This window comes from Dipodomys merriami, unplaced genomic scaffold (genome assembly GCF_024711535.1).
Source record: "Dipodomys merriami isolate MVZ:Mamm:240054 unplaced genomic scaffold, mDipMer1.0.p SCAF_654, whole genome shotgun sequence".
In the NCBI taxonomy this organism is placed as follows: Eukaryota; Metazoa; Chordata; class Mammalia; order Rodentia; family Heteromyidae; genus Dipodomys; species Dipodomys merriami.
This window is the reverse complement of record NW_027206240.1, coordinates 494,657-506,594: the sequence shown is the minus strand read 5'-3', so window position 1 is coordinate 506,594 and position 11,938 is coordinate 494,657. Positions and strand designations below refer to the sequence as shown.

The following is an 11,938-nucleotide window of genomic DNA, read 5'->3' as shown; positions in this document are numbered from 1 at the left end:
ACCAATGAGGAGCGCTGCTTGTGTAAGTGACGGTCGTAAGGACCAATCAGACGCTTCCGAGGCCAGCGTGCGAGTTACCAGGCGGGGTCGGAGTTGCGGGAGCCGGGACCCCGACACGCCCCCCAGCCCCGCCCCCGCTTAGTCCCTTCACGTGACTGTTGTTTAAACCCTCTGGGTTCTCGAAACTTTCCTGGTGACTCGACCCATTGGATTAAAAATAAACAAAAAGACCCATTTTCTGGGTATGTGAAAAGGCGCCATCCGACGGGGCGGGGCTTGAGGGGTGTTTGGGTGATGGACAACCCCGTCAACGAATCAGGATTAAGATCTCTCCCATCGGAACTCCCGTCTCCAGCCGGAGGTGTGCGCGGCAGCGGTCATCATTCACAGTGGCGGTGTCTCCCGAAGCCTCACGCACGCACGCACGCAGCGCGAACGAAAGTGCCCCGCGTCTCCCGGAGGGACACGGCGGCGTCACGCGAGCCGCGGTCTAAACGCCCCACGTCCGCCCATGTTGGACATCCTCCCAGTCCAATGACTTCCGGCTTGGGGGAGGCGGGTCTTCCTCCACGGACCTATGAGCGCTGGCGTGGGGTCAGCCAATAAGACGAGGGCAGGGGGCGTGGCGGGAAGTTTGAAACTCGGACTCCGGGAGTTGAGGCTCGAGCTCGGTGGCATCGCAGGGGGGTCCCCCGGTAAGTGACTGGAAGGAGTGAATGGGAAAGTGAGGAAGCCCCGCAGGCCCCGCAGGAGCCGTGTTGGAGATCGTCACGATCGTTCGCCCTGCACACGCGGCGGGGGAGGCCGGTGACGGGGCGTCTCCCGTGTCGCTTCCCACAGGGTGCCCAGCGTCGATCCACGTCGGGCCTCGGCCCTACCCCGCTGCTCGTGGACATGGGCTCAGCCAAGAGCGTCCCGGTGACTCCGGCGCGGCCTCCGCCGGTCAACAAGCACCTGGCCCAAGTGGCGGATCCTCGATCGCCCAGCGCCGGCATCCAGCGCACGCCCATCCAGGTGCCCCGACGCAGGAAGCGGCCTGCGATCTTGGGTTTTGGATTGGAACGTGTGTGTGTGTGTGTGTGTGTGTCCGGATTTGAACTCAGGGCCTGGGCTCTTTGTGCACAAGGCTTATTAGGGCTCTACCACTTTGAGCCACAGCTCCACTTCCGGTTTTCTGAACGCTCCCTGGAGATATCAGGCTCATGGCTGCCCAGGCTGGCTTTGAACCGGGCTCCTCAGATCTCAGCCTCCCGAGTTGCTAGGATGCCAGGTGTGAGCCGCCCCCGTCCAGCTTTAAAGCTTTCCTTGTGACTCGGGGTTGGCGCTCTACCACTTGAGCCACAGCTCCACCTCGAGCTTTTTTTTTTTTTTTTTTTTTTGTCGGTCATGGGGCTTGAACTCCGGGCCTGGGCGCTGTCCCTCAGCTCTTCAGCTCAAGGCGAGCGCTCTACCACTTGAGCTACAGCGCCACTTCCGGTTTTCTGGTGGTTTATTGGAGATAGGAGTCTCACAGTCTTTCCTGCCCGGGCTGGCTTTGAACCGCGATCCTCAGATCTCAGCCTCCTGAGTAGCTAGGATTACAGGCGTGAGCCACCAGCGCCCGGCTCCACCTCGAGCTTTTTGCCAGCTCCTTGGAGCTAGCCTTTTGGCTTTGTCTGCTCAGGATGGCTTTGAACTAGGATCTTCTGATCTCACCCTCCTGGGTGTAGCTAGGTGTGAGCCACTGGACCTGGGTGGATTTTAGAGCATGAGTTGGAACATACACACACACACACACACACACAGCCTTATTTTCTGCCTGGGATTGGCTGAATGTGGGAGAGCTTTAGGAGTTCCCAGGGGATGAGGGGGGTGGGGCACACCTACTCTGGCTTTTTGTGTTCCTGGCAGGTGGAAAGCTCCCCACAGCCAAGCACACCATCGGGAGAGCAGCTGGTGAGCCCCAAGCAAGCTCAGGACCCTGATCCCCGCTCTCCCACCCTGGGCATCGCACGGACACCTATGAAGACCAGCAGTGTAGGTAAGGGCGGGGCCAAGGGATGCTCAGGAGACTGGCTCCTACATACTGTGTGTGTGTGTGTGTGTGTGTGTGTGTGTGTGTGTGTGTGTGTGTGTGTGTGTGTGTGTGTGTGTGTGTGTGTGTGTGTGTGTGTATACACCAGTACTGGGGCTTGAACTCACGATCTGTGCACTGTCCCTTAGCTCCCTTGCTCAAGGCTGGCGCTCTACCACTTGAGCCACAGCGCCACTTCCGGTTTTCTGGTGGTTCATGGGAGATCAGAGTCTCACAGACTTTCCTGCCCAGGCTGGCTTTGAACCACGATCCTCAGATCGCCCAGGTCCTGAGTTCAAGTCCCACCACTCATCAAAAAAATATAAAAAATGAAAGCCACTGATCGCGCCTCTCTTCTCCTCTAGACCCTGAGAGTCCAGTGATGAGGCAGCTGAGCGACATCTTTGAGACTGAAGCCTCCACTCCCCAGCCTCCACCACAGCCTCTGTCCTCTGAAGTGGACTCACCTGGAGATGCTCAGCTAGCTCTAGCCGACCAAATGGGCTCTTACAACCTACCCGAGCATTCCTCCAAACAGGACGTTCCCAAGGAGGAGAAGAAACAGCCCGCAGCAGCACCTGCGGCCAGCCAGAGCTCCGACAAGCCAGCCAGAGACCACGAGATGGCCCAGGCTTCAGGTTCAAGATCTCGTATCTAGGGATACTGTTTGTGGGTGAGAATGAGAGGAATAAATAGCCAGCCCCTAAGTTTTTCAGTGTCAGTACTGGGGCTTGAACTCACAGCCTGGGTGCTGTCTCTGAGCTTTTTTCTTTACTTCTGCTCAACCACTTTGAGCCACAAGCTCTACTTCCAGCTGTTTCTGGTGGTTCATTGGAGATCAGAAGTCTCTCAAGACTTTTCCTGCCCAGGCTGACTGAGACCCTCGATCCTCAGATCTCAGCCTCCTGAGTAGCTGGGATTATAGGCATGCGCTCTGGCACCTGGCTATCCGCCCTCAATTTTGAATCTTGTCTTTAAAACCCTTCCCTATTCTAGGTTCTAAGCGCAGTAGACGGAGGCCAAACAAGAAGGTTCTGGGGAGATCTCCCCTGACCATCCTGCAGGATGACAACTCCCCCGGGACCCTGGCATCATCGAGACAGGTAAAGGGAGAGATGGGGGAATCTTCTAGTAAGATATTGAACTGGTGGCAGGGAGGGGGTGCGGGGAGGCTTTTGTTGTTGCCAGTCCTGGGACTTGAACCCAGGGCCTGGGCACTGTCTCTTGAGCTTCTTTTGCTCAAGGCTGGCGCTCTACCACTTGAGCCACAGCACCACTTGTGGCTTTTTCTGTGTGTGTGGGACTGAGGAATCGAACCCAGGGCTTCATGCATGCATGTTAGGCAAGTGCTCTACCCCTAAGCCACCTTCCCAGCCTGTTTTCTGTGTTCTTGTTTGATGGTTTTTTATGCTGGTGATGGTGTTTGAACTCAGGGCTTGGGCACAGTCTCTGAGCTTTTTCGCTCAAGGCTGGCACTCTACCACTTGAGCCACAGCTCCCCTTCTGGCTTTGGGTGATTTCACTGGAGACAAAGAGACTCATGGATTTTCCCGCCCTCGATCCTCAGTTCTCAGCCACCTGAGTAGCTGGGATTACAGGTGTGAGCTACAGGTGTGGGCCACCAGTGCCAGCCTTCATCTACCACCTTTTGCAGGGTAAACGCCCTTCTCCCCTAAGTGAGAATGTGAAGGAGATAAAGGAAGCGGCCATTTTGGGAACTAATGGAACCGGACGAGGATTGAAAAGCGGAGGGCGTGCATGGGAGCAAAGGCAAGAGCATGAGAAGGAAAATCAGCATTTTGCTTTGGTGGAGAGTTAGGCCCGGCCTAGCACCTGGGCTGGCTTTGCCTAGGATCTGCTGATTTTTTTTTTTTCTGGATCGTTTTTTCCTCTTTCTTTGCTGGACGGACTGAGGGAAGGCTGGGTTTGCATTCATCCTCCACGACCTGCGCTGGGACTTGGTGTTTTATTGACTTGTTTCTCTTGTATATTAAAGGAAGTGATTTATTTTATGTTTGATTTTGTTTGGTGGCGCTGGGGCTTGAACGAAGGGCCTAGTGCTTATAGGGCTTGGCACTTGAACCACGCACCCACACTCAGCCTAAAAGAAGGGATTTAAAATGATGCTTTAATAAAATGGACCTGGGCCTCGGTGGTAGAGCGCTTGCCTTGCATGCATGAGGCCCTGGGTTCGATTCCTCAGCACCACATCCACAGAAAAAGTCAGAAGTGGCGCTGTGGCTCAAGTGGTAGAGCGCCAGCCTTGAGCTGAAGAGCTGAGGGACAGCGCCCAGGCCCTGAATTCAAGCACCACAACTGACAGACAAAACCAAAACAGGCCTTTGTAGGTGCGAGTGGCTCACGCCTGTAATCCCAGCTACTCAGGAGGTTGAGATCTAAGGTCCTGGGGCTTGAACTCAGGGCCTGGGCGCTGTCCCTCAGCTCCTCAGCTCAAGGCAAGTGCGCTACCACTTGAGCCACAGCGCCACTTCCGGTTTTCTGGTGGTTTATTAGAGAGGAGAATCTCACAGACTTTCTGGCCAGAGCTGGCTCTGAACCGCGATCCTCAGATCTCAGCCTCCTGAGTAGCTGGGATTATAGGCATGTGCTACCATCCCCTGGCTTGAATACACTTTTGACCCAGCTCGGCTCAGCCTCCTTTCTCAGGCCAGGCCTCCTTCCTTCCCCATCCTCTCTGCCACAGCCCCCCTCCCTTGCACACAACACCTTCTAGGGTTTCGGGGGGGGGGGGAGGGGCAGGAAACAGAAGCCAAATGTCAGAAACCTCAGTGTATGCTACATTTTATTGGCAGGTGCTTTTGGAAAGAAAGGACCAAAACAAAAACAAAAACAAAAAAAAGTGGAAAAAGGAGGATCAAGATCCTAGCGGTGACTCAAGTCCTATTCATGAGTCTAGACAGAGGCCGTGACTCAGGGAACATTCTAGATTCTTAGGGGCTGGGAACTTCACCGGCAGAGCCCTGGGAGAGCGGCATTGTCCTGCCTCTTGATGGGAGAGTCTGGGAGGCCAGTGGAGAGGAGGCCCGGGGACCAGAGGCCAAGGAGGAAATAGGCCAAGATGGTTTCTTACTGTCCTTCCCCCAGAGAAAGCAGCTTGGTGGATTTCCGCCCCCTGCCGTACAGAAATCCCAAAGAGATGGCGTCCTGGCCTTTAATCTCTTTCCTCCCCGCCTCCTCAGTTCCAGATTTTGAGGAAGCTGTCCCAGGACCCAGTGGCCACAGCCATCCCGTCGGCCGTGACCCCCAGACAGCTGACCCTGTTGTCATGGCCGGAGAGGACGCCTGAGGAGGGAAAAATGGCAGCAGCTGGAGTGTGGGGCGGGGCTGGGGGCCCTCAGCACCCAGAGGCCCCTGAGGGTCTGAAAAAAGGGTCAGCCACAAGAGATGGGACTTCTCTTTGAAGCCGATTTGCCCGAGTAAGACATGGATTAGAGCTGAGTCCCGTGGCTCATGCCTGTAATCCCAGCTACCCAGGAGGCTGAGATCTGAGGATCGTGGCTCACAGACAGTGCAGGCAGGAAAGTGTGAGACTTATCTTCCATGAACCAGCAAAAGCTGGAAGTGGTGCTGTGGCTCAAGTGGTAGAGCGCCAGCCTTGAGCAGAAAAGCTCAGGGCCAGCGCCCAGGCCTTGAGTTCAAGCCTCAGGACTGGCACCGAAAAAAGCAATGACAGGGTTCCCCTAAATCAAAGGAGGGGAGACTGGGAGGGAGGGAGGGGGCCCTTACCCACGCGCTCACACTTCATGGAGTCCCACACGTTGCAATTGAAGTCATCATAGCCCGCGAAGAGCAGGCGACCACTCAGCGAGAAGGCCACCGACGTGATACCGCAGATGATGCTCTCGTGGGCATACGTGGTTAGCTCCTGGTCAGCGCGCAGGTCGAACAGACGGCAGGAAGCATCGTCGGAGCCCGTGCAGATGGCCTCTCCATTGGGGAAGAACTGAGGCCCGGAGGGGAGGATCAGGACTGGAGGCTGGAGTCCCAATTCCTCTCCCTGGCCAGTCCCGTGTGTGTGTGTGTGTGTGTGTGTGTGTGTGTGTGTGTGTGTGTGTGTGTGTGTGTGTGTGTGTGTGTGTGTGTGTGTGTGTGTGTGTGTGTGTGTGTGTGTGTGTGCGCGCGCGCACGTGCGCTTGAACTCAAGGCCTGGGCACTGTCTCTTAACTTTTGCACTCCAGGCTGGTGCTCTACCATTTGAACCACGTCTCCACTCCCAGCTTTTTGGCGACTCGTTGGAGATTCAGTCTCAGGGACTTGTCTACCCCGGCTGGCTTCCTATCACAATCCTCAGATCTCAGCTTCCTGAGTGGCTGGGATTACAGGCGTGCCCACCAAAGCCCACCCTCAAGCGTGGGTAACAATCATCTCGGCCAAGTTGCCAGGCGGGGTACCATGGTTGCCCCAGAGCCCTATGGGACAGAAGTATCTAGAATCCTGGTAACTACTGGGGCAAGCCCCAAAGTGATGCAAATGGCCTAACAAGGTAATATCAGCTATGGGGGAAAATGGGTGTGAATTTGGGTGTTGGTGGTCACACCTGTAATCCCAGCTACTCAGGAGGCTGAGATCTGAGGATAATGGCTCAAAGCCAGTGTGGGCAGGAAAGTCTGAGACTCTTATCACAGACCAGCAAAAGTCAGAAGGGGAGCTGTGGCTCAAGTGGTAGAGCACCATCCTTGAGCAAATAAAAACTCAGGCACAGTGCCCAGGCCCTGAGTTCAAGTCCCAGGACCAGCATGGGGGAATAAAACCACACACAAACACACACACACATACACAGACAAGAAAAAGCTCAATTGGGCACCAATGGCTCTTCTCAGGAGGCTGAGCTCTGAGGATCGTGGTTCGAGGCCAGTCTCAGGGACTTTCCTGCCTGGGCTGGCTTTGAACCACGATCCTCAGAGCTCAGCCTCCTGAGAGGCTGGGATGACAGGTGCCTGGCTTACGAGACTAAGGAACAGTGCCTGGGTCCTGAGTTCGAGTCCGTGGGAGGGTGTGTGGGGTTTGGGGGTGGCACTCACACAGATGGCGTTGATGTCCGACTCGTGGCCAGTGAAGGTCTGGCGACAGGTCCCCTCGCGCACGTCCCACAGTTTGGCGGTGGCATCGCAGGCCCCCGAAATAAAGAGCTTGTAGTCGGGGGACACGGCCAGACTCATGCAGTCCCCTGTGTGCCCCACAAACACGGTCTTCTGCTGTCCCGTCTCGATGTCCCAGAGGGCGCTGCGGGCGGGGAGGAAGGCGGTGAGGAGAAGGATCCCACAGGCCTGGCTCAGGGTGTCACTTCCCAGCCCTGGCACCCCAACTTTCAACCCTTACCACGTTGTGTCTCCTGAGCTGGTCACGATGTTATTGTCATCCAGGAAGCGACAGCAGGACAGATAACCTACAAGGACAGTGTCTCTGGGTGAGGAGACAGTGTTTCTTTATTTGTCCCCCTCCTAGGATTTGAACTCAGGACCTGGGATGCTGAACTTGAGCTTTTTTTTTTTTTCAAGGTTGGCGCTTTACCACTTGAGCCACGGCTCCATGTCTGGCTTTTTCTTTTGCTGGCTCATGGGAGATTAAGAGTCTCACAATCCCTTCCAGTCCGAGGGGCCTGGCTTCACATCACAGTCTTCAGATCCTATGTTCCCCGGAGTGGCTGGGATTACAGGCGGGTGGCGCGGTGCTCTTACCTGTGTGAGCCGAGAGCTCCCGGCTGACCTTGACGTTCCCCTCTCGGGATTTGAGGTTATAGATGGAGCACATGTTGTCCAGCCCACCGCAGGCCACGAAGTTCCCGGATGGAGCATACGCACAGGTCATTACCCAGGAGGAGCGCAGTGGAATGGCGTGAACCTGCAGAGGGGAATGTGAGCTAGCTCCCGGGTGGACCGGCAGGGGTTGGGCGTTGAGGGGGGAGGCGGGGAGGTGGGGGGATGGTATGACAGGATGGGGGGGACAGGGCTGGCACCTTGTTGGTGGTATACGTGTCCCACACAATCAATTTCCCGTCCTGCGACGCGCTTACGAGCAGCCTGGGGAGAGAGCACCCCCAGTCACGCCCCCTGCCTCCCCTCCCCACTCCCCCTCCCTTCTAGAACCTTCTCCGGCCTCACTTGGAGTCGGTGGCCCAGTGCATGGCATAGATCTTGGCCAGGTGACCCCTGAGCGTCCGCCGGGTCCGCATCTGGATGCGGCTCACGACCTCGAGGCCAGACACCAGCTGCAGAGAAAGTGGGTGTCACAGGCCCGGGGGGGGGGCGCCAGATGCCAGGATGAGGCCCCCCCTCACACACACCCTCCTGGTAGGACTTGGATGGCTGGTTCGCTGTGACAGATTGCTCAATGGGACAAATAAAGGCTCCAATTCCTCGACCAAGGTCGGCCTGCCCTTGAACTTGAGGAGAAAGGCGCATGCGTGGCCTGCTCAGGCCACAGGGGCCTGCTTTTTCTTCTCTGTCTCTTTGTGCCAGTCCTGGGGCTTGAACTCAGGGCCTGGGCGCTGTCCCTCAGCTCTTCAACTCAAGGCTAGCGCTCTACCACTTGAGCCACAGCGCCACTTTGGCTTTTTTCTGCTTATGTGGTGCTGAGGAATCGAACCCAGGGCCTCATGCATGCGAGGCGAGCGCTCTACCACTGAGCCACCTGCCCAGCCTCACTTGATTTGTTATCTTGAGTAAATTATTCAACTCTAAGTCCAACTCCTCCAGGTGAGCCATGAACTTTATCACAGATCGATGGTTGTCCTGAACATTATTGATATAGTTATATAAAACTGTATAGTAGACTTATATACATGTTAGAATTAAATTATACAAATCACTTCTACTATTTCAACTCTAGGAATGTTGCTATATATATTTTTCCCCTGACCAGGCCCAGGAATCGAACTGAAGACCTCATACTCGGTCAGCTTCCCTTGCTCTGCTGGCACTCTACCACTTGAACCACGCTCCATTCCCAGCTTTTTGCTAGCAAATTGGGAGATGGAGTCTTGAGGACTTTCCTACCCAGAGCTGGCTTCAAATCCCAATCTTGATCTTATCCTCTTGAGTAGCTGGGATTAAAGGCATGAGCCACTGGCACCTGGCTGTTTTATGAACATATTAACGTGTGTGTGTGTGTGTGTGTGTGTGTGTGTGTGTGTGAGTACTGGGGCTTGAACTCAGGTTTTTAAACTGTTGCTTGCTTGGCTTTTAAAAAAAATTAAGGCTGTTGCTCTACTGCTTGAGCTACACCTCCAGTTCTGGCTTTTTGCTGGTTCATTGGAGATCAGAGTCTCCTGGACTTTCCTGCCTGGTCTGGCTTTGAATCATGATCCTCAGATCTCAGCCTCCTGAGTAGCTGGGATGACAGGTCCGAGCTGTCACCCAGTTTAGCTCATATTAATATATTTAATGGGTCTAAGATGCCATCACTGAGTCTAAGAAGCACCATCTTATAATCACCACGGAAAAGAAGAAAGACTCGGGTGCCGGTGGCTCAGACCTGTAATCCCAGCTACTCAGGAGGCTGAGATCAAAGCCAGCCCAGGCAGGAAAGTCCAGGAGACTCTGATCTCCAATAAAACAAACAAAAACAAACAAAAAGCCAGGAGTGGCGCCGTGGCTCAAGTGGTAGAGCGCTAGCCTTGTGCAAATCAGGCTCAGTGACAGAGCCCAGGCCCTGAGTTCAAGCCCCAAGACCAGTATCAAAAAGAGAGAGAGAGAGAGAGAGAGAGAGAGAGGAGGGGGAGGGAGGGAGGGAAAAACCACCAATTATGTGGTGATGTAAACCATCATCCAGCAACAGATACACCTTGATTTCAGAGACATACACGTGTGCAGGGCGCCGGTGGCTCACACCTGTAATCTTAGCTCACCCAGGAGGCTGAAACTTGGAAAACCTTAATTCAAAGCCAACCTGGGCAGCCAAGTCTGCGAGACTCATTTCTCCAAGCCGCCAGCAAAATGTCGGACAGGAGGCATGGCTCGGGTGGTAGAGCACCGGCCAGGAGCAAACAAGCCAGAAGGGCCCTTCTGCACGGACCTTCTCCCCCCTTCCACGGTGTCTTTCCCAGGAAGGTGGGAGGGGGAGGGGTTGGTCTCTCACAGAAAGTTATTGAATTCATTCATTCCCAGCTTTCTTCCCCGCCCCCCTTCCCCCCTCCCCCCCACACCCAGCCTCAGGGCCAGAGACAAAAGGGGGGGCTCACCTCAGCCAGGGTGCTATCTGCGCAGGCTTTCCTGGCTTCCTGGGGGGGGAAAGCAGCCTTCAGGGGTGGGGGTACAGTAGGTGGGGGGGATGCTTGTGTCCCAAATTCCCCAGGCACTTGGAGGTGGGAGAGAGGGGGGAGGGGGTCTCTAAGGAATTACTGGAGCATGAGCCCTCCCCTCCCCCCCACGCTGTCTCCCCTGAAGACTTCCGATCTGTTTCCTGGGGGGGGTGGAGGGGAGCTTGGGGGGGGCGGTTACTGAGATCTGTTTCTTGAGCTGTTCGGCTTCCTGCCTCAGTTGCTCCATCTCCCCCATGGCGGACGGGTCCAGGGGTGCCTTGCACTCCTGCCAGGAACACACACGGGGTGGGGGTACAGAGCCCTGCATGTCGCAATCCCGTTTATTTGCTTGGGTGCCCGTCCTGGGTTGGAACTCAGGGCGGGAACACTGCTCCTGAGCTTTTTCTGTCCAAGGCTGGCGTTCTACCACTGGAGCCACAGCTCTATGTTTTCTGGGGGGCGAGGGGGGGGCGGCTCTTTGGAGATAAGAGCCTCACAGACTTTCCTCCCCAAGCTGGCCTCCAAGTTCGATCCTCCGGTCTCAGCCTCCCGAGTTTGCTGGGATGACAGGCAGGAGCCCCCAGAGTTGGGGGAATTCTCTTACCAGCCACATTTCTACCCTTCACATCCCTTTCTACTGGGAAAAATGGGAGAGTGATGGTCTTGGGGGGCTCCTTCACCCCTCCCTGCTCCTGGACACAGTCCCAAGCACCCAGCTCTAAGCCCTCCCCGCAGCCCTGCCACCTCAGGGCAGAGCTGGGGGGCGGGGAGACCCAGCTCCCCACTTACTTGGGTTCTAGCTGGATGTCTCCCCGATTTCCAGCTCCGATTCCTCAGTGTCTCTTTGCAGCTGCAGCTGGGATGCCGAGGTACCGGCCTGGGGAGGGAGCACCCCAATAACCACACCCCACGTTAAGCAAATGAAATCAGCCACCAGGGGTGGGGAGGGGAGGGCAGCAGGAGGGGGGGGAAAGAGGGGGGTGGGCTGAAAGGGGGGGGGGAGAGCCCTCTACAATTGGCAGAGATCAGAGCATCAAGCTAAGCCGTGAGGATTACAGCCTGGGGTTGGGGTGTGGGGGGGGGCAGAGAGGCACAGGCCTCCCCCTCCCTCGCGACCCCCTCCCCCTCTCCCCTGCCACCTTGGTCCTCACTCTGGTCATGAATTTGGCTTTCAGGGCCTGCTCAGGAATCAGGGAGGTGGTGATAGGTGAATGGGGTCTGCACCCCAAATTGTGACACCCCCCCCTCCGAGATGGAGGGGAAAGAAGGCCTAGAAATCCGGGAGGGATTAGAAGAGACTGAATTGGATAATCCTTCTGGACAAACTCTAACCAGCTGCCCCCCTGGGCTTGATCCTGGGGTGTGGGGGGGGGCTGGTGGTGGTAGGGAGGAGTAAAGGGGGGGCAGAGGGGAGGCGAGGAGGGGTGAGAGACGCTGGTCACCTCCCCCAGCTTTGGAGAGAGAAAAGAATTACAAAGGAAACCCAGCAAAGCCTGGCCCTCGGCTTTGCTCCCAGGATTCACAGCGGGAACCCCAAAAGGTTCAAGGCTGCTCCTTCTAGCCAAACTCAGCAGAGGGGAGATGGACAGAAAAGAGGCCCCAGGGAGCCATTGTGAGGGGGTGTG

General features: G+C 56.1%; 2 protein-coding genes across 3 annotated transcripts; one reads left to right on the top strand and one right to left on the bottom strand.

The window, feature by feature from the left end:
• Positions 1–109: 109 nt before the first annotated feature.
• LOC138815640 (cell division cycle-associated protein 3-like) lies at positions 110–4,059 on the top strand. Its single transcript, XM_070005056.1, has 7 exons — positions 110–242; positions 356–695; positions 841–1,014; positions 1,891–2,020; positions 2,419–2,691; positions 3,050–3,156; positions 3,708–4,059. The coding sequence occupies exons 3-7, from the start codon at positions 895–897 to the stop codon at positions 3,870–3,872; spliced, it is 795 nt and encodes a 264-aa protein (XP_069861157.1). The 5' UTR covers positions 110–242; positions 356–695; positions 841–894; the 3' UTR covers positions 3,873–4,059.
• Positions 4,060–4,892: 833 nt separating this feature from the next.
• LOC138815637 (guanine nucleotide-binding protein G(I)/G(S)/G(T) subunit beta-3) lies at positions 4,893–11,183 on the bottom strand. Of its 2 annotated transcripts, XM_070005053.1 has the most exons (10): positions 11,103–11,183; positions 10,513–10,599; positions 10,254–10,292; positions 8,176–8,282; positions 8,031–8,094; positions 7,753–7,915; positions 7,394–7,460; positions 7,096–7,297; positions 5,801–6,017; positions 4,893–5,356 (listed from the first exon to the last, which is right to left on the bottom strand). In XM_070005053.1, the coding sequence occupies exons 2-10, from the start codon at positions 10,567–10,569 to the stop codon at positions 5,250–5,252; spliced, it is 1,023 nt and encodes a 340-aa protein (XP_069861154.1). In that variant the 5' UTR covers positions 10,570–10,599; positions 11,103–11,183; the 3' UTR covers positions 4,893–5,249. The 2 variants fall into 2 exon arrangements, with proteins under 2 accessions (XP_069861154.1, XP_069861153.1); XM_070005052.1 differs by lacking the exon at positions 11,103–11,183 and having other exon boundaries at positions 10,513–10,670.
• Positions 11,184–11,938: the final 755 nt, after the last annotated feature.

Coding starts and splice junctions, on each gene's coding strand:
- LOC138815640 (XM_070005056.1), top strand. CDS start 895: ATGGGCTCAGCCAAGAGCGTCCCGGTGACTCCGGCGCGGCCTCCGCCG. Junction 2,692..3,049: donor CGAGATGGCCCAGGCTTCAG/GTTCAAGATCTC, acceptor TCCCTATTCTAG/GTTCTAAGCGCAGTAGACGG. Junction 3,157..3,707: donor CCCTGGCATCATCGAGACAG/GTAAAGGGAGAG, acceptor CACCTTTTGCAG/GGTAAACGCCCTTCTCCCCT.
- LOC138815637 (XM_070005052.1), bottom strand. CDS start 10,641: ATGCAGGGCTCTGTACCCCCACCCCGTGTGTGTTCCTGGCAGGAGTGC. Junction 8,095..8,175: donor CACTGGGCCACCGACTCCAA/GTGAGGCCGGAG, acceptor CTCTCTCCCCAG/GCTGCTCGTAAGCGCGTCGC. Junction 6,018..7,095: donor CGGACATCAACGCCATCTGT/GTGAGTGCCACC, acceptor TCCGGGCCTCAG/TTCTTCCCCAATGGAGAGGC.